At 43.6% G+C, this 21,771-nt stretch overlaps 1 protein-coding gene across 1 annotated transcript in view; it reads left to right on the forward strand.

Moving 5' to 3' along the window:
• Positions 1-21,144, forward strand: part of LOC135404747 (creatine kinase S-type, mitochondrial-like) — a 47,438-nt gene extending 26,294 nt beyond the window's left edge. The window contains exons 6-10 of the mRNA XM_064639487.1: positions 2,861-2,946; positions 13,294-13,417; positions 17,620-17,754; positions 18,088-18,213; positions 21,018-21,144. Of these exons, the coding sequence (XP_064495557.1) occupies positions 2,861-2,946; positions 13,294-13,417; positions 17,620-17,754; positions 18,088-18,213; positions 21,018-21,137 (591 nt within the window). The 3' untranslated portion in view covers positions 21,138-21,144. The remainder of the gene's footprint in view (positions 1-2,860; positions 2,947-13,293; positions 13,418-17,619; positions 17,755-18,087; positions 18,214-21,017) is intronic.
• Positions 21,145-21,771: the final 627 nt, after the last annotated feature.

Below are 21,771 nucleotides of genomic sequence, written 5' to 3' on the forward strand. Positions count from 1 at the left end.
CCATTGTGGTAGCAATCGGCACCTGTTGTTCTTTGACCTTCAGCAGCCCCTCTCCAAGAGACTGGGTAAGGTAGACAGTTGCTTAATTTCCTCTGTCTCCAAGGCAGCTATACCAAAAGCCCGCCGATACCCTTTTGGGTCCTTGAAATACCCTCTCCTGAGACAGTCTATGCCAAGGATTCATGGAACCTCTGGGCCAGTTACAATGGGGTGCTTTTGCCACTCATTCCCAGTGATGCTGATTTCAGCCTCCAGTCAGCCATTGGAATCCTTCTGTCACTCCGGAAATGCAAATGGCTTCTGCCTCTGCATAGCTTGATGGCATTAGGGTACACAGTACAATTTCTTCCCATATGATCAGGAGGTAGATCAGCCCTTCCACTCAACCTGGAAAACTGCCCACTGGAGCCTGGAGCTGCAACTTTCCTGGAAGAACCCCCTTTTGTGATTTCTTTTCCCTTCAATTCCTGTACCTGTGCCTCTAGAATCAAAGTAGGTTTTCCATCCCTCTTCCTCATGTCCTCTCTGTGGCCCTGCAAGTAAAACCCCAGGGTACCCCATGGTGTGTACCTTCTATATCCTCCATCTTGGGTGGAAGAATGCCTGCTGTTAAAATCTGAGATGTAGGTCTGTACAAGTGGGGAGTAGGACATATACTCTCTGAATTGCTGAAACTCCCTGAACAGTTTCTCTACAGGAAGAGGAAGAGATTTTGTCATCATATTCCTGGAGTTGGCAAGCCACTTCATTTACCGTTGCTGGCAAAACGTCTCTCCAGCTTATCGTTGCCAATAGGTTAGTGTTTGATGGTGGTGCGCTCCGTAAAAATTTCCACCATGAGTCATGTGCACTGGACTTTGTCTGGATCTGTTGGTAACTGTGCATTGTTTAGGTCAAAATAAACCAGCTCCAGCATGGCTAATTCCCTGAGGTACTGGATACCTTTCTCTAAGGCGGTCCACTTGCCTGGGTGACATATAACATCTTCCTTGTGGGGCTACTTTTTCCTCACTCTTGATAGGAGTTGCCTCCAGAGGCTAAGGACTCCTGTCCCTCTTCCAATCGCCTTGTCAATGCCTGCTTCCCTAGAAAGTGATCCCAGCTGCTTGGCTTCCCTACCCTCTAATTCCAAACTCTTATCCCCATTATCCCATCATTGGAGCAGACGTTTAATAATGTCCTCACCTGGATGACAGCTGAAATCTTTTCGTATATCCCGCAGGTCACTCAGGGTTAAGGATCGAGTGGTTCTTTTGTTCTGTCTCTTCCTCCTGTTCCTGTGATGGCCCTTCTTTGTTCTCCTTGTCATCCTTTACTAAACAAGATGTCTTTCACATCCAATTCTTTTTGTGTATAGGGGCGACTGATACCAGCACAGGTTGGTTCTCTGGTTCAGTGGCAGTGTCTATCATGGGGTTTGGAGTAAGCACAGGACCTGTCACTGGGGTTCGAGTAACCACACTGTCTATCATCAGGGTTGGAGTAGCAGCAGTGTCTGTTGTTTTGTCATCAAATCCAGAGACCTTCTCCTCCCCCTGAGGGTACTGAAGAGTGTAGAACAGGGCTCTGTAGGCATTAGCCAGGCCCCAGCACTTTACAATTATTTGTATCTCTCTGGAATTACCAGGGTGACAGCATACTTTTTCCTAATATTTTACTAGTTTTTCAGGATTCTGCACTTGTTCAGGGGTTCCAAAAGGATGGAGGTGACCACTCTCCTAGGTACTTGCCCATACTGTCCCACAGCCTGCCATTCATAACTATACAACCTTGAGACAGATCTCTGGATGATGTTCTTAAATAGCTGTTTAACCTTAAACAAGGCCTGAACCATATTCAGCAACATGCTGTTTCCTAGCAAAAGGACTGTATTGGTTTCAAGGGTATTCAAAGGATATTTGAAATCTGTGAAGTACTCAAACACTACTGTAATCAGTCTGGACAAAGAAGGAAGGGAGGAAGGAAGGAAGGAAGGAAGGAAAAAAGATAGATGTAGGAAGATATCTAGCCCATAGGTTGACTCTCTGGGAGAAAAAAGGCAAAAGATGTAATTATTAATAGTTCCCAGTAAATCGCTCCCAAAGTACAGAGGTGTTGGCAATGCTGAGTGCATAGACCACCATAGTTTCACCACCAGCGAGTCTACCTTATCATAAGCCAATACTACACAGTACACTACAATCATAATCTGAGCCCAGGTCCCAAGGACAATAAATATACATAGGGAACACATACAGCAAGTAAGGTATTACATAAAAAACCCTGAGAACAAGCACAACAGCTCTGAGAGCAAATGAATCAACATTGTGACCAGCGGCTACTAAACCAATACAATGAATGCATATAAAAAACTTGTTTTAACATGGTATTGTCAGATCTGCCATTATCTCAACCCTTTGTGTCCCATACTGGGTGCCAAGAAAAGTCTGTCGTGGTTTAACCCCAACTGGTAACTAAGTACCATGCAGTTGCTCCTCAGCTGCTCCAACTCCCCTCAGTTTATATACTGAGCATGACATTCTATGATATGAAATATCCCCTTGTCCAGTTCGGGTCCGCTGTCCTGGTGGTGCTACCTCCCAGCTTCTTGTGCATCTCCTCACTGGCAGAACATGGGAAACTGAAAAGTCCTTGACTTAGAGTAAGCACTACTTTGCAACAACTGAAACATCAGTGTGTTATCAATATCATTCTCATACTTTCAGTCAGGAAGGAATCAGGTTTGCAAGCCATGCTATGGGATTTAATTGTATTGATTACTTCATATTAAATGCGTAAGACAGTGTTAATAAACTTCAATTTTGTTTTGTTTCTCTTTCTCTGTTTGTCTCTCTCTTTCTGGTCCCATTTTGGTGTCCAGGATCATTTTCTCTTTGATAAACCAGTGTCCCCTTTGCTAACATGTGCTGGGATGGCACGTGACTGGCCAGATGCCAGAGGAATCTGGTATGTTGTGTGACGCATAGAAGCATGTGTCATGTTTAAAAATATATATTACAAGTCTCCTTGCTTCTCCTAACCCCACAGCCACTGTACACTGATACTCACAGCATGTTCAGTTTGTTTTTTAAATATTTTTGTAATGTTTTAAATGATTAATTGAAAAAAAATTTAAGACCTTTATATTCATAAAGGCAAAGACACAGCAAAGATGCGAGGATTGTTGAAGTGTTAGAAACCACAGAAGAGCTTGAAAACAGTCACAAAGGAATTAGGGCTTCTCCCACAATAAAGGTGATAGGATCAATAGCCCAACTGAAGTGCATCTACACCAATGCATGCACTGTGGGCAACAAATAAGAGGAGTTGGAAGCTATTGCACGGCTGAAAAACTATGATATAATTGCAGTCATGAAAACATGGTGAGTTGACTCACAGAACTGGGGTGCTGCAATGGATGGCTATAAACTCTTTAGAGGGGACAGGCAAGGAAGGAGAGGCCATTGGGTAGCCCTGTATGTTAGGGATTGTTTGGACTGTTTGGGGCTTGCCAATGATGATGAGAGGGTCAAATGTTTATGCGTAAGAACCAGGGGAAAGGCTAACAAGGCAGATATCCTGGTGGTCTTCATCCAACTGGGATGAAGAGGCAGATGAAATATTCTATAAGCATCTGGGAGTAGTCTCACAATCTCTAACCCTTGTTCTCTTGGAGACTTCAACATACCAGTTGTCTGCTGGAAATACAATACAGCAGAGAAGAAACAGTCTAGGAGGTTCCTGGAATGTGCAGAAGAAAACTTCCTGACACAGTTGGAGAGTGAGTCAACTGGGGAAGGCACGCCCGCTGGACTTGTTGTTTGCAAAAAGCGAAGGAATTGTGGGTGATATGATGGTTGGAGGCCATTTTGAGCACAGCGATCATGAAATGATAGGAGTTTTCAATTCTTGGGGAAGTAAGGAATATGGTTACCAGAACTGCTACCTCAGGCTTCTGGAGGGCAGACTTTGGTCTGTTTAGGGGCCTGGTTGAGAAAGTCCCTTATGAGACAGTCCAGAAGGGCCAAGAAGTCCAGGAAACACAGCTAGAACTTAATTGGCTACTGCCATAAAAGACAATAAAAAATAGTTCTGTAAATACATTAACAACAAAAGGAGAGCTAAGGAGAATCTCCATCCTTTATTGGATGTGGGGGGGAAACATAGTGACAGAGGATGAGGAAAAGGCTGAGGAACTTAATGCCTTCTTTGCATCAGTCTAGAAGCGTTTGACCATCAGCGCTGAGTAGAGGGCTTTGGACCTGGTATGTAGGCCCGTATGCTGTTTTAAGGGCCTCATAGAATCCTTTGTGATCACCCGTATCTGCACATAGTTGAGTTTTTTCAGCTAGATCGATCCACCACTTGTTCTGGATGTCACGGAGTTTCTGTTGGAGATTGCTGCATGCAAGACGAAAGGCTATCTTTCTTCTGTGACAGGATGGCAGTGTAAGGTGTGCTTGGTGGGCGATTCTCTTCTTCCTCAGCAAGTCCTGGATTTCTTGATTGTTTTCATCAAACCAGTCCTTGTTCTTCTTGAGAGAGAACCCTAAGGATAAAACCTCCATTCTGAATCGATGGTCTGAACACTTTCAGACTCTTTTCAGTACCAACCGTGTAGTCCAAGACTCAGCAATTCAGTCCATCACGCAACAACCAATAAAGTATGAATTGGATACTGTCCCCACTTTAGGAGAAACCCTCAAGGCCATACAGCAGGTGTAAATCGGCAAGGCAGCTGGGGTTGATGGAATTCCACCTGAAGTCTGGAAACATGGGGGCCATGCACTCCATACCAAATTTCACGAGTTTCTGGTACGCTGTTGGGAACTAGGCGAACTACCATCAGACCTTCATGATGCAGTCATCATCACTTTGTATAAGAAGAAAGGTACTAAATCAGACTGCTCAAATTACCTTGGTATTACTCTGCTCTCCATTGCTGGCAAAATCCTGGCAAGAATACTCTTGAACAGACTAACACATGCTATAGCAGAAGAAATTCTACCTGAAAGTCAATGTGGTTTCAGAGCCAACAGGAGTACCACAAACATGGTATTTGTTCTCAGACAACTGTAAGAGAAGTGTAGGGAACAGAACAAAGGTCTCTATGTAACCTTTGTCCACCTCACCAAGGCTTTGGATACTGTGAGCAGATAAGGTCTGTGGCAGATTTTGGAACATTTAGGATGTCCCCCCAAGTTCCTTAAAATGATCATCTCACTCCATGAGGATCAGCATGGACAAGTCAGATATGGCGACACACTTTCTGAGCCCTTTTTAATTAAGAATGGCGTGAAACAAGGCTGTGTTCTTGCTCCTACCCTATTCACAGTCTTCTTCAGCATGATGTTCCAAAGGGCCATGGCAGACCTCGATGATCAGGACGGTATATTCATTCGATACATACTGATGGAAGTCTTTTCAACCTAAGGCGACTGAAGGCCCACACCAAGACCTTAAACCATCTTGTCTGGGAGCTGCTTTATGCTGATGACGCCGCCCTTGTTGCCCACACAGAAGCAACCCTGCAGCATTTAACATCCTGCTTTGCAGATGCTGCTGAACTCTTTGGACTGGAAGTCAGCTTAAAGAAGACAGAAGTTCTCCATCAACCAGCACCTCAGGAAGTCCCTCATCATCCCCACATCACCATTGGCGAATCAGAGCTCAAATCAGTTCAGCAGTTTAATTACCTTGGTAGCCTCATCTCCTCGGATGGTAAGATTGATGGGGAGATAGACAACAGGTTAGCAAAGGCATATAGTGCATTCGGAAAACTCCATAAAAGAGTATGGCGTAATAAACACTTGAAGAAAAGTACAAAGATCAGTGTCTACAGAGCCATAGTACTGTCTACTCTCTTATATGGATCTGAACCATGGGTCATCTACCGCCACCACCTGCGTCTCCTAGAACTCTTCCATCAGCGCTGCCTCCGTTCAATCCTAAACATCCACTGGTCAGATTATGTGACCAATACATCTGTTCTTGAACAAACAGCAGTCACAAGTATTGAGGCCATGTTACTGAGAATACAACTGCGATGGGCAGGGCACGTCTCCAGGATGAAGGACCACCACCTCCCTAAGATCTTGCTTTATGGTGAACTTGCCACCGGCTGCTGCAAGAGAGGAGCCCCTAAGAAAAGATACAAGGACTCCCTGAAACAACATCTCAACCTTGGCCATATTGACTACCATAACTGGTCTACTCTGGCCTCCAATTGGGACACCTGGAGACACACCATCTATAATGCTGCTGATGCTTTTGAGAAAACACGCAGGATCACCCTTGAGGAGAAAAGACAACGCAGATAGAATCTTGCCTTGCAGAATATACCATCTAAGGAGTCTTTCTACTGTGCCTTTTGCAACCGGACATGCCTATCTCGTATTGGCCTTTTTAGCCACCAGTGCGCTTGCAAGAAACGTGGGTAGAGCCCTTCCCAAATGGTTCGCGAAGCCTAACCATGATGATGCATCAGTCTAATAGCAAGACCAATTGTTCTCGGTGCACCCAGTGCTCTGAGCTGTAAGACAGAGACAGGGAGCAGAATGAAGCCCCCATAATCCAAGGTAAAATGGTTAGTGACCTGGAACACCACTTAGACATACAAAAGTCAATGGGGTCAGAAGGGATCCTTCCAAGAGTACTGAGGGAGCTGGCGGAAGCACTCATCAAGCAACTTTCAATCATTTACCAGCAGTTCTGCCTAACCAGGGAGGTCCCAGTTGACTGGAAGTTACCAAATATTAAGCCCACCTTCAAGAAGGGCTGGAAGGAGGATCTGGGGAACTACAGGCCTGTCAGTCTGACCTTGGTGCACAGGAAGGTCATGGAGCATCATGAGTGCCATCAAATGGCATATACAGGACAACCAGGGGATCAGGCCCAGTCAGCATGGGTTTATGAAAGGCAAGTCCTGCTTGACTAACATGATGTCCTCCTATGACAAGGTGACCTGCTGTCATAGGTTATATAAATCCAAGGGGGAATTTTTCTTCCACTGCCCCACTGTAAGAAAGACGGAATTCGAACGGGAAGGGGGAAGGGGGGTAATTAGCTTTACAAAAGATCTAGCTGGCAGAACCACATTCCCGACTGATGGCCCATCTGAGACTGGAGTGAGGGGGTGGAGTTTTCCTCTGTTGCTGCCCTCCTCACAAAGAGGGAGAACAGTTTTTGGGTTTCTCTCTCGAACGGAGACGGGGTCTGTGTGTGTGCATTTGGAAAAAAAAAAATCCTTGAGGTCGGTTTTTCTTGCTCTCAACCTGGTCATTCCTGACCACTCGCCTCGGCTTGCTTGCACACTGCCCTTGCCTCCAGCCCAAACCTGCTGCGATTTCATTGGAGAGTTTTGTGCTCATTGGGAGAAAAAGAGGAGCCTTGAAGCACCGTCAGCCGAGGACAACAATGAGTTTTGTGGGGGTGGACTGTTTTTTTTCTTTCCCCTTCTTCCATTGGGGGATGGGCCCCATTTTTTCAGTTTCTCCTGTGATCTGAGACCCCCCCAGACCCCCCCGAGCAGTGATTGCCAGTGATCCAACAGCGCTCCCTGCCAACTGTGATTAGAGAAGTATTCAGACTGTTGTTTTTTTTTTTTTTTGAAGGGGACTTCTGGGTACAGGACTATTGTCTAGTTGTTTTTTGTGTTCTGTTACTGTCTTTGCCAACTTTTAATAAAGGGTTATTTCTTCCTTTTTTCCATAATTCCTCAATTGGAGCGTCTTAATTTTGGATTTACAATTGCTGAGAGAGAGGAGTTTGGTCTATCTCATAACTCATCCTCCTTAGCAAACATTCCAGTCTCTTCAAACTGAGACACCTGCTTAGTGGATGAAGGAAAGGCTGTGGATGTTGTTTAGCTGGGCTTCAGTACAGCCTTTGACACAGTTTCCCATGGCATTCTCCCAGAGAAACTGGCTACTCATGCCTTGGATGGGTGTACTCTCTGCTAGGTAAAAAACTGACTGGATGGCCAGGTCCAAAGAGCTGTGGTGAATGGAGTTAAAAGTCACAAATGGTATTCCCCAGGGTTCAGTATTGGAGTCAATTCTTTTTAATATCTTTATTGATGATTTGGATGAAGGCATCGAGTGCACACTCAATACATTTGCAGATGACACCAAGTTAGGTGGGAGTGTTGATCTGCTTGAGGGTAGGAAGGTTCTGCAGAGGGATATGGAAAGGCTGGATCGATGGGCTAAGGTCAATTGTTTGAGGTTCAACCAGGCTAAATGCCGGGTCCTGCACTTGGGTCATAAAAGGAGAAGATGCAAAAAACGAGCTCGAGTCAGAGACACATCCTCAGAGGTACAGGCAATGCTCTAACTTTATTCCAAAAATACACACATTATCAAGGGTCCTACAGGGTTCCCACGCTCTATTCTAACTTTCTATTGGTTACATTTACTTTCACACACTATATCTATAACTTCATTGGCTCTACTAGCCAAGGCACATTTCCAGGTCCCCCCATCTTCTGGTTTCTCACACCCTGGATAACAACCTCCTTCCTTGTTTTCCTCTATGCAGCTTTCTGATATCTGCTGCTCAAGGACACACATCTGCTGCTGGAGAACACAGGTCCCTGCCGTCCAACATGCAGGCCAGATTGTGCAAGCAGGCCTGATGCAGTATATGTCCTGCATCATCTAAGATTTTCTCAACAGGGTCACAACAATGCCATGCAATGCTATAGGCTTGGGGAAGAGTGGCTAGAAAGCTGCTCAGCAGAAAAGAACCTGGGAGTGTTGGTCAATAGCCATCTGCATATGAGCCAGCAGTGTGCTCAGGTGGCCAAGAAGGCCAATGGCATCCTGGGTTGGATCAGAAATAGTGTGGCCAGCAGGACTAGGGCAGTGGTTGTCCCCCTGTACTTGGCACTGGTGAGGTCGTACCTAAAATACTGTGTTCAGTTTTGTGCCCCTCACTACAAGAAAGACATTGAGGTGCTGGAGAGTGTCCAGAGAAGGGCAACAAAGTTGGTGGAGTGTCTAGAACACAAGTCTTATGAGGAGTGGCTGAGGGAATCGGAGTTGTTCAGTCTGGAGAAAATGAAGCTGAGGGGAGACCTTCTCACTGTCTAGAACTACCTGAAAGGTGATTGTAACAAGGTGGGGTTTGGTCTCTTCTCCTGAGTAACAAGCAATAGGATAAGAAGAAATGGCTTCCGGTTGAACCAGGGGAGGTTTAGATTGGATATTAGGAGAAATTTCTTCACCAAAAGGGTTGTAAAGCATTGGAAGAGGGTGCCCAGGGAAGCAGTTGAGTCACCATCCCTGGAAGTATTTAAAAGACGTAGATGTAGCACTTAGGGACATGGTTTAGTGGTGAACTTGGCAGTGTTAGGTTAATGGCTGGACTTGATGATCTTAAATGTCTTTTCCAACCTAAATAATTCCATTATTCTTTGGTTCTACATAAACAATCATTAATATCAGCAACACAATGTAGCACCATAAGTATGGGTCCTTCTATGGGGTTTTTTATCTTTTTTCTAATTCAAGATAAAAGTTTGATCTTAGAAAGAGCCTGTGAATCACCATTAAATGAGCATAATGAGGTTACAAATATGGCCTAAAACTGGATTGTAGCAACACTGGGAGCTAGGAACCATTGGCAATAGTTTCAGGACATTGCACTGTAAATTCCTTTCCCCTTCCTCACTTTTGAGAGATGGAATGTTATTTTAATTTCCCAAGCTGAAAGTAATCCTTTTTTTCCAAATAAGCTGGACAAAGAGTGGACACAAAACCAGTCAGAATCATAGAATAGTTACAGTTGGAAGGGATCTTTAAAGGTCATCTAGTCCAATCCCCCTGCAATGAGCAGGGACATCTTCAACTAGATCAGGTTGCTTGGAGCCCCATCCAATCTGATCTTGAAGGTTTCCAGGGATGCAGCATCTACCACCTCTCTGGGCAACCTGTTCCACTGTTTCACCACTCTCATTGTAAAAAAAATTTTTCCTTATGTTCAATCTAAATCTACCTTCTCTTATTTTAAAACCATTACCCCTTGTCCTATCACAATGGACCCTGCTAAATAGTTTGTCACCATCTTTCTTATAAGCCCCCTTTAAGTACTGAAAGGCTGCAATAAGGCCTCCTCGGAACCTTCTCTTCTCCAGGCTGAACAACCTCAACTCTCTCAGCCTGTCTTCATAGGAGAGGTGTTTCAGTTCTCTGATAATTTTTTGTGACCCTCCTCTGGACTTGCTCTAACAGGTCCATATCTTTCCTGTGCTGAGGACTCTGGACCTGAATGATCTGGAATCCTCCTCTGGATCCGTTCTAGCAGGTCCACATCCTTCTTAAGTTGAGGGCCCCAAAGCTGGATGCAGTACTCCATGTGGGGGTCTCACCAGAGTGGAGTAGAGGGGCAGAATTACCTCCCTTGACCTGCTGGCCATGCTTCTTTTGATGCAGCCCAGGATATGGTTGACCTTCTTGGCTGCAAGTGTACATTGCCAGCTCATGTCCAGCTTTTCACTCATGATTTGAGTTTTGGGGGTTTTTTTTTTAGGTCTGTTTCTTCTTTTACAAGGTCGATATTTTTTGTGCTCAAATGTAATATTTTTAGAGAAGGGGATAATAGCCCCCAGTACAGTGCACACACACACATCCTATCACACGGAGGCAGCTGTGCAATGCTTAGCATCTGAATGCATCCTGGTATATTTGTAGGGATTACCAGGTCATAGAATCATAGAATCATAGAATCATAGAATCAACCAGGTTGGAAAGGACCTCCGAGATCATCAAGTCCAACCCTTGATCCACCACCGCCGTGGTTACTAGACCATGGCACTAAGTGCCACATCCAGTCTCATCTTAAAAACCTCCAGGGACGGAGAATCCACCACTTCCCTGGGCAGCCCATTCCAATGTCTGATTACCCTCTGTAAAAAATTTCTTCCCAATATCCAACCTAAACCTCCCCTAGCAGTGCTTAAGACCATGCCCTCTTGTCTTACTGATAGTTGCCTGGGAAAAGAGACCAACCCCCACCTGGCTACAACCTCCTTTCAGGTAGTTGTAGAGAGTGATGAGGTCTCCCCTGAGCCTCCTCTTCTCCAGGCTAAACAAACCCAGCTCCCTCAGCCTCTCCTCATAGGACTTGTGCTCGAGTCCCTTCACCAGCCTTGTTGCTCTTCTCTGGACCTTCTCCAGCACCTCAATATCCTTCCTGAACTGAGGGGCCCAGAACTGGACACAGTACTCCAGGTGTGGCCTCACCAGCGCTGAGTACAGGGGAAGAATCACTTCCCTGGTCCTGTTGGCCACTCAGTTCCTGATACAGACCAGGATGCCATTGGCCTTCTTGGCCACCTGGGCACACTGCTGGCTCATGTTCATCTTCCTGTCAATCCAAACTCCCAGGTCCCTTTCTTCCTGGTTACTCTTCAGCCACTCTGTCCCCAGACTGTAGCGCTGCATGGGGTTGTTGTGACCAAAGTGCAGGACTCGGCACTTGGCCTTGTTGAACCTCATCCTGTTGGAATCAACCCAACTCTCCAGCCTATCCAGGTCCCTCTGCAGAGCCCTCCTGCCTTCCAGCTGATCGACAGCCCCCCCAGCTTGGTGTCATCTGCAAATTTGCTAATGGTGGACTCAATCCCCTCATCTAAATCATCAATAAAGATATTAAACAGAACTGGACCCAACACTGATCCCTGGGGGACACCACTAGTGACCGACCACCAACTGGATGCAGATGTTATAATTCTGGAAAAGGAGGCTAAAAGGGATTTTAAGAAGCCTTCTATCTCCTTACCCTAGGAGTATTCAAGACTTTCAGAGAGGATGTCATAATGTGTACTCTTGTAGAAAACAGTTTTGTGTAAAAGAAGGGTAGGTTTTCAAATCTGGTTCACTGAAATATTTTCCATTCACTCTAACTCAATTTTTTTCTTTCTGCCTGATATTTTTGCAAGTAAGACAAGATAAAGTCAGGTCTGTTTTATTCAGGAGATTCCTGGATAGTATTTATGTTAGTGATTTTTCTGTTTTGTAGTAGAGACAATGTACAGAATGCCTCAGATTTATCATTTCCCTTGAACAAATCTCTTCCTCACATTTAAATAGACACTGGGGAACTAATCAGAAGATCACTGAAATAAAAAATCCTCACAGATTTCCACAGGCTTTTGATCAGGTTTTACAGTTCCTGCTCCCTGACAACAGGTTTAACTTATCAGAATAATACTGCATATGCTTCTGAACATGATGCAGTATTGCCATAGAACAGTGTTGTCTCACTCTGCATTCCTTGAAGCAATGGAAAGACTCATTTAAATAAAGGAGAAACTGAGTCAGGTCAACATCAATCTCTGGAAAATCCTACGCTGAATATTTGCACATGATTGAAAATGAGATAACTGGACCTCTCTGTAACTATAATATCAGGCCACAAGATGCTTGCATCTGTTAGGTTTTGCATTGTCAAAGTGTGAAAAGTGAGTTGCAGTAAAAGGCAGGCTGCAAGTTAGGCTCTCAGTGAAGTTGCAAATTTCATGTGTTTCAAACTTGGTCATATTCTACTGTTTGTGTGTACAAGTCTAATCTTATCAATCACTTTTTAGATTCTGTAGAAAAATTGTTGCAAAAGATAGAAAAAAGGGAGAAAATCAAGGAAAAGTGATCTTGAGCTTGACCTAGAACTATATAAACTTAGTCATGACTGATCTGTCTGGAATAAGAGTAGATAACTTCTCTGTAGGCATTATCTTAATTGACAAACCAGCATCTTTAATGCAGTGTCCAGAAGCAAAATGTAGCTGTTTTCCTCAGACATATAATTTGACTGACGTGGCAATCCAGTGTTATTAAGTGATATGAAGGGCACTGGGATTTGATTTAGAAGACAATACGATTAAGTAAGGTCATAGGGCTATGCCCCCAGTCAGTTTTTTTCTAACTGCACAATTTTCTAAGAACAATAAAAACCATCCCCAGTGACTTAAGATGCAGAATTTGGCTTTTCCCTTTGCCTGTTCCCTTAGCAGCTGTACACCCCAACTGTGTTCATGTTTGAAAACATGTTCTTCATATATCAGCTTCATGGCAGCATGATGTGATCAGAGAAAACTGCTCTTCTCACTGTGACCTGAGAAACCTGCATAATTCCATTGGCATGGGGGATCAAGCTGTGAAAGTAGCTCATGTCCTTAACCATGCAGAGCAATGTTATTTTGCAGTGCTTAACCTCTTCACAGTCCTGAAAGACTGTAATGAAACTACGGATACTGAGAGTTATTTTTCAGGGCTTGTCTTGTGCTTTAAAGCTGCTCATTTTTCTCTCAACCAGGCATAACAATGACAAGACATTTCTTGTCTGGATTAATGAAGAGGACCACACCAGGGTGATCTCCATGGAAAAGGGTGGCAACATGAAACGGGTGTTTGAAAGATTTTGTCGTGGTTTAAAAGAGGTAGTAACTCAATGAATTTATTATGCCTGTTTGTTTATTGTTGGGCTGTTGTCAGCACTACTTAGCATGATTAACACTGAACTGACACCTCCAGAAGCAACAAAATAAAGTAACACCAATTCAAATAGCAACCCACATTAATAGCAGTTAAAGAAGGAAACAAAAACAAATTGTTATCGGAGTTGTAGGAAAAATAGGTAAAATGTCATTTTAGCTTTTATATTACAATCTTCAGCACTGGATGGCTAAAGAAATATTTATTCTTTTTCCTTGGAACATTTACTTTATTCCTCTCACTCTGGGCAAAGCAGCTTTCACTCCAGCTTCTCTGGATTTCTAGAGACTCTCCTGTCTCAGGAAATCTCCAACTGCTGTATAGCTCACACAACTGTGCACTCCCATATCACTTCAAAGACACCAGCACAGACCTTCACCTGAAAAAACCAAAACAAACACCATATGGCAAAGTAGGGAAAGCAGGGAACTATAATGGCTTCTACAGCTATGTTAACCAGAAAAGGAAGATCAAAGAAGGTGTACCCCTCCCGATAAACAGTGCTGGAAAACTGGTAACAATGGATGAGGAGAAAGCTGAGGTACTCAACAGTTTTTTCTTCAGTCTTCAATGGCAACCTCTCTTTCCACACTTCTCCTGTGTATAGACAGCAGGATGGGGACTGGGGAAGTGAAGTGCTTCCCACTGTAAGTAAAGATCAGGTTCATGGCCACCTGAAGAACCAGAACATACATAAGTCTATGGGACCCAATGAGATGCATCCCAGCATTCTGAGGGAATTGGCTGATGTAGTTGCCAAGCCACTCTTCATGATATTTGAAAAGTCCTGGCACCCAGATGAAGTGCCAGGTGACTGGAAAAAGGGAAACATTGTACCCATCTTTTAAAAGGGTAGAAAGGAGTGTTGCCTTAAGATCAGGAGCAAAAAAATACTCCAGGTAAATTTAGTAGAGATAAGATAAAGAGCAGGTCTTTAATGGAGGCCTTCAGGCATGGGGAATACAGAAAAAAAGGTATGCGCGTAGTGTCTATTGGCTCTACAGTTTTATAGTATTGTCCATCCAATTCCAGAACCATCCCCCCCCAGATCCTCCCCCAGCACACCCCTCTGGAAATTGAGTCAGTGGTCTTAAGACCCCTTTCTTCCTCATCTTCCTCTTCTTCATGGCATGTACTGTCTTTGGAGCTCCTTTAAGGTTTGAAGGTTGCTTTGACTATGATGTTATCTTGTTCTTCAGGTCTAGGGTGCAAATGTTCCTAAACAGAGGGTGTTTTCTACAATTCTACCTTGAAAAGGAGTCTAAACAAGCCTGAAGAATTTAGAAAATTTGATATGAAATGGGGGAAAAGGGTTTAGTGAGTCCGAAGTACTGTTCTAAAGTGTGAAAGATTTTATAGCTACATTAAAATCTACATTTACTACACAATAACTTCTAAAATCTACAAAAAGCTAAAAATCCAAAAAGTTCAAAGGCATCAGGAGGACCCTGAGAACTAATGACCTATCAGCCTCACCTCTGCACCTGGGGAGATCATGGAACAGATCCTCTGGAAGCTATACTAAGGCACATGGAGAACAGGGATGTGATTAGAGACAGCCATCATGGCTTCACCAATGGCAAGTCCTGTCTGACCAATCTAGCGGACTTCTATGATGGGGTGACTACATCAAGAGACAAAGAACTACAGATGTCATTTATCTGGAATTCTGTGAGGCCTTTGACACGGTCCCCCACAACATCCTCTCTAAAGTGGAGAGAGATGGATTGGATGTGTGGACTGTTAGATGGATAAATAATTGTCTGGACGGTCACATTCAGAGGGTAGTGGTCAACTGCTCAGAGGCCTGATGGACATCAGTGATGAATGGCTACCTTCAGGGGTCCATATTGGGGCCAGTGTTATTAACAAAGGGATAGAGTAAATCCTGGGCAAGTTTGCAGACAACACCAAGCTGTGTGGTACAGTTGACACTCCTGAAGGATGGGATGCCATCCAGAGGGACCAGGACAAGCTCGAGAAGTGGGTCTATGGGAATCTTATGAGGTTTTATAAGACCAAGTGCAAGGTGCTGCACCTGGGTTGGGGCAATCCCTGGAATCAATACAGGCTGTGGGATGAACAGATGGAGAGCAACCCTGCTGAGAAGGACTAGGGGGTTCTGGTGGACAAGAGGCTGGACATGAGCTGGCAATGTGCACTTGCAGCCCAGAATCCTATCCTGAGCTGGATCAAAAGAAGCATGGCCAGCAGGCTGAGGGAGGTGAATCTGCCCCTCTACTCTGCCTTTGTGAGACCCCACTTGGAGTACTGCATTCAGCTCTTGGGTCCTCAGCACAGGAGGGAGCGAGCACATGTTGGAGCGAGTCCAGAGGAAGACCATGAAGATGATTAGAGGGATAGAACACCTCTCTTATGAGGAAAGGCTGAGAGAGTTGGGATTGTTCAACCTGGAGAAGAGAAGGCTTCAGGGCACCTAATTGCGGCCTTCCACTACCTGAAGGGGGACTACAGGAAAGCTGGAGAGGGACTTTTTACAAGAGCATGTAGTGACAGGACAAGGAGGAACAACTTCAAACTGAAAGAGGGCAAGTTTAGATTAGATATTAGGAAGAAATTCTTTACTGTGAGGATGGTGAGGCACTGGAACAGGTTGCCCAGAGAAGTTGTGGATGCCCCCTCCCTGAAAGTGTTCAAGGCCAGGTTGGATGAGGCTCTAAACAACCTGGTCTAGTGAAAGGTGTCCCTGCCCATGGCAGAAGGATTGGGACTAGATGATCTTTAAGGTCCCTTCCAACCCAAAGCATTCTATGATTCTATGATTATCTGATTGTGGAAGTGGTCCCTGAAGGTAAGTTCAGAGCATCTCTAAGAAATTTTGAACATGTAGTGAGTTTGGGAACATGGAAAAACAAAAGTGCCTAATCGATGCTTTGTTGGCATCTGGGTGGTTCACTGGGATCTTGTATGCTTCTCAGGCATATCCGTGAGACTGAGAAATGTACAGGATTATGGTCTAAGTGACATAGCTTGGGGATGTTGTTTCCATGTTTTCCTCTGCTACTGTGCTTATCTCTTGTTCAAGAGAAGTGGACCTCTCGACCTTGCTGTATGAAGTGGTCAGATAGCTTTGGGAACTGTGACCAGAGCAAGTGCATGAGGCAGGAAATCAGGTCTAGTTTCTTATGAGCAATTTCTGCATCCTCGCACAATATTGAAATGTCAGAATAGTCCATTATTTTGTATCCTTCTGCAGAATTTGCCGATATTGCAGAGTTCTTGTGAACCTGAACTGGCATAGGTATCTGATTCTCTTCAGTTTTACTGAACTGAAATTGGATTTGGGTCACAGAATTAAGTCTCAGAAGTGTAGTTGAGTAGACAGAATAGTAGCTTATTAAAAGGTCAATAGACCTTTGTGATATTTCCGAGGATAATGATTTCAGTCTCCTTTGTAACTGGATTTTAGAACTACTGACCCTGAGATTAACTCGGTTGTTTAGAGCATAGTGCTAATAATGCCAAAATCATGGGTACAATATCTGTACAGGCCATTCACTCAACAGTTGGACTCGATGATCCTTGTGGGTTCCTTCCAATTCAGAATATTCTGTGAATTGCAAAAGCACTTACATTATAGAGGAGCTATGTAGTGGAAGCAGGGCTGTGAAATTTAAGCTTTTAGAAATCAAGTGTCCTTCACCTAGCATCATGTAATCACCTTGAAAATTATATAAAACTAGGCTTTGGTTCTTTTTGTTTGCTACACAGTGTTTGAGATGTTTGGACTTATGCTTTGCAATTTGACTCTAAAAGCACAAAGGCTAGAAAATCATTTATACTATAGGTAAAAGCCAGAATTACTATATAGGCATATGGCTTCATGGGCTAAGGCCATATCATAAAGTGATAAAGAACCTTCAAGTTAATGGTAGTTAGAAAATGATGAAGAAATTTTTGTAATATTCACTGGGGAACTTGATGCCTGATGAATGCAAAGGTTCATACCAGAGCCAAAACAGACTTTACTTGAGTATATGTGTATATACCTCCATTGGTGAATAGTGAAGTTCATCATCAACATAGATACAAAGTGAAAAGAATTTAATCTATAAAAAAGTGTCAGAAGATGACAAGTTTGTATGCATTTCTTTCTTTTTTTTTCTCTTTTTTTTTGCCTTCATAGGTAGAAAGATTAATTAAAGAACGAGGCTGGGAGTTCATGTGGAATGAACGTCTTGGATATGTTCTGACTTGTCCTTCGAACCTAGGAACTGGTTTACGTGCTGGAGTACATGTAAAGCTGCCAAACCTTAGCAAGGTACATAAATTGTTTAAAAAGCCAGTGATGTAAATAAGGTCTTCACATGATTTATAAAGAAAAAAAAATGACAGTTTACAGTAATTGGATGTTTTCAATATGTGCAACAGCTAGGTCCCAGGCATAATGCATTACTAATTGAGCACACTTGTATTATGAAAATTGTTATATTTTTTATGGAAATTAATCTACTCAGCAGACAGATCCCAAGACAGGCTATAATCCAAAGACAGAGGAAACTGTCTCTGCCTGTCTTTCTGGAGATGGTACTAGATCATGGATAATAATAAGGAAGGCAAAAGACAATATGAACAAACCTATTTTTTCTGTTAGGATCCCAGGTTTCCAAAAATCCTGGAGAACTTGAGGCTGCAGAAGCGCGGCACTGGTGGAGTAGACACAGCAGCTGTCGCAGACGTGTATGATATCTCCAACCTGGACCGCATGGGTCGATCAGAGGTAATCAGTTTGATTTTTTCCTTGCTTTTAAACTCAGATCTGCACTGATATGTCAGTTTCCCTCTGATTTCACTATGAATTTAGAGTCACTTTTTAGAGCTATGGCAGTTTTTTCTCCTAGTGAATTTGATCCAATGAAAAGGCTTACACAACAAAAAATTACTACTGTGCATACAGTGTTTGTCAAATATGACAAGTTCCTGAGCAAGTTCCATAAATGTGACTTGCTTACATCATATGCTGAGACATTTTGTTGAAAGTGTGCAGGTACTGAAAACCTTTGACTGGGGTAACAGAATTCCCTTGGGACAATGTTTCTCAGTATCACAGAACAAACTTTTATACCCAAATACCTGCTGGAGTACACAGCTATGAGCTAGGTGTACAGGTTCTCTCTACAGTGCTGGACATGAGCTAGGTATCTAAGAATCATAGAAACACAGAATGGTTTGAGTTGGAAGGGACCTTAAAGATCATCTAGTCCCAACCATCTCTGCCATGGGTAGGGACACCTCCCACTAGACCAGGTTGCTCAGGACCCCATCCAACCTCGCCTTGAACACTTCCAGGGAGGGGGCATCCACAACTTCTCTGGGTAACCTGTTCCAGTGCTTCACCATCCTCACAGTAAAGAATTTTTTCCTAATATCTAATCTAAACCTACTCTCAGTTTGAATCCATTCCCCTTTTTCCTATCACTACATGTTGTAAAAAGTTCCTCTCCATCTTTCTGAATGGGGTTCACTGAAGTCGTACACTGGGAATGGAGCTAGGTACTGTACCTTGGACAGGTACCTGATGTATACAGTGTAAAATGCTGAGGAAAGAAGCAGGATTTGAGGACTAACCCACGCAGGGAATCAGTCACTGAAATCAAGACTGGATTAACATGCAGTTTTCCTTTTAGGATTCAGTCATGCACTTTCACTGTATTGTGTTTGGCTGGAATGGAGTTAACTTTCCCATAGCAGCCCCCATAGTGCTGTGCTTTGCATTGGTAGCTAGAAAGGTGTTGATAACACATCAGTGTTTTGGCTACTGCTGAGCAGTGCTGGCACAGCATCAGTGCTGTCTCTCCAACATTACGCCCCCCCCACCCCCCAATAGACTGGGTGTGGGCAAGATCTTGGGAGGGGACATAACTAGGACAGCTGACTCAAACTGGCCAAAGGGCTATTCCATACCATATGACATCTGTTCATATATAAAAGCTAAGAGAATAGAGGAGGAGGGGATGGCATTTGTTATTTACAGTTTTTGCCTTCTGGAGCAACCCCTATGCATGCTGAAGCCCTGCTTCCTCGGAAGAGGCTGTAGATCCCTTGCTGATGGAAAGAAGATAATAAAAAGTTTGGGTTTTTTTCCATTGCTTGCACATGCATGACCTTTGCTTTTTCTTTAGTAAACTGCCTTTATCTTGACCCATGAGGGTTTTTTCCCATACTATTTTCTCCCCCTCCCCCAAGTCCCAGATGAGGAGGGGAGTGATAGAGTGGTTTGATGGGCAACTGACGTCTAGTCAAGGCCAACCCACCACAGACAGTTAGTCTAAACGGCTGTGACCAGAAGTCTAGTCCTGCCATCCTACCAACTCCCAGTCATGTGAAAGAACCCCCACTATCCTCCTCCTACCCCATGCATCCAGAAGCTTTCAGGGCTCATGGTACCACTGGATTGGGGAAATGAGTGTGTCTCTTCCCCTCCTTACACCTCCATTCCAATTAGTTTTCAGTTGACTGTTTTCTCATAGGAGAACATAATTTTTGCTTTTTCAGACACACAAAACTATACTAATATCTTAATATCATAGAATAAGTTTTAGTTTCTACAGCTGATGTATGGGTCATCCTCTGCAATTCACTGGTGTCCATTTGGATGCAGTACATTCTTCTACAGTACTGACTGTATATTGAATAAAGCTGTTTTATTTCACAGAATAGAGAAAAACAGTTTAAAACATCAAAAAGTAAGCATATATGTACAGATGCTTTAAGTATGCTAAACAGTAAGGGACGGCTCTGCATGATTCTTCAAGTCATTTCAGTGCTACTTATATATCTCATTACTATCCATCAAGAAAATGCAACTCCCCCACTTTCTATAGAAGACAAAGTGCCAGTAGTCTTCACAGTCATTTACCAAATGTCAGACCAATGTTCCATAGCTTTTAAGCCCAAAGGCATTTGGATAAAGGCATTAATCCAAACCTCACAAGATGCTGTTGGCAAAACACCAGAACCTCTTTACTTACACTGGCATTTGTTGCTTCACAGAGAACTGCCTGGTGACTCAACATCCATGGCAATGCCTTTTCACTTTCTTTGTCCTAGTATGTAAATTTTGAGAACACAGCAGATGGGAACCCAAGGTTTTGACATGCTGTAGTTCTCAGTAAATGTCTGGGGAGTATCCTGTACCCTCAGAGTGGTAACATTTGAAATAGGTGTCTAAACTTGTGCCTAAACATTTTATTTAAGCACTTCTGTTTATTTATATACGGATATGTGTAGGAACAGAATTTGGTGGAAATTAGGGGCCTATTTGAAAATTTCTATTGTCAGAAGATCCAACTCAGCATGAACAAGAGAAGGGGTAGGGAGAAGGGAATTACTATTCACTTCCACTGGATCAGTGCGTGACCCATATTCCCTGTGCCACAGTATGTGTGATCTCTGTGCCCAGGTCATGACTCTCCTTGGGTCCGGCTTTACTTGCAGCCTTTGTCATGCAAAGCCAATTTTTTCCTTCCTCTATTAAAATGTTGCCTAAATCTTTTATTATTATTGTTTTTCTTGTTGTTGTAGGTAGAACTAGTTCAGATTGTCATTGATGGAGTCAACTATCTAGTTGACTGTGAGAAGAAACTGGAAAGAGGTCAAGACATTAAAGTACCACCACCGTTACCTCAGTTTGGCAGGAAGTGATCTTGTGGCTGATGACTGTAAATGATGAAAAATATGGTTGCCATTTTGACAGAAAGGCACCTCTGTATATCTCTATATAAATAGCTGGTTTAATAAAATGCTACCTGATACCCAATGTCTCTCTAGATGCCTGGTTACACTGACAGAAAATAGTCTTAGTGCAGCTTTAGTAGATGTGACACACTGGATTATTATATTAATTATTGGTTCAGACAAACTCAAGTGTTTGGGGGGGGGAAGGGACATGTTGAATTTCATGAAGGTGGAGTGGTGTCCTGCTCCATACCCCAGCCCCTTGAAGCCTCCTTGGCGAACCCTGTAGCAGCTGTCTGTCATTGGCACACTGGGAGCACTGCCCCACACCACACTCCCTGGAGCCCCTAACTCAGCCTCAGAATGGCTATCACACTGGAAGTCCCACCTGGGGGGGGAGGTCGCCACAGTGGGGCCAGAGCAGATAAAAACAACACCATAAAGCCTCCACACGGTTGTGGCCCTGCCATTTCCTAGACTCCTGGATAGCTGGATCTGGGATGGTAACTATAATTCTCCTTTTCTCTCTCTCTTTCTCTCTCCTTCTTCTCCTAATCTCCTTTCTTAATATTTTTGATAACTTAAAGCTGGATGAGTTGGA

This window comes from Pseudopipra pipra, chromosome W (genome assembly GCF_036250125.1).
Source record: "Pseudopipra pipra isolate bDixPip1 chromosome W, bDixPip1.hap1, whole genome shotgun sequence".
Lineage (NCBI taxonomy): Eukaryota > Metazoa > Chordata > Aves > Passeriformes > Pipridae > Pseudopipra > Pseudopipra pipra.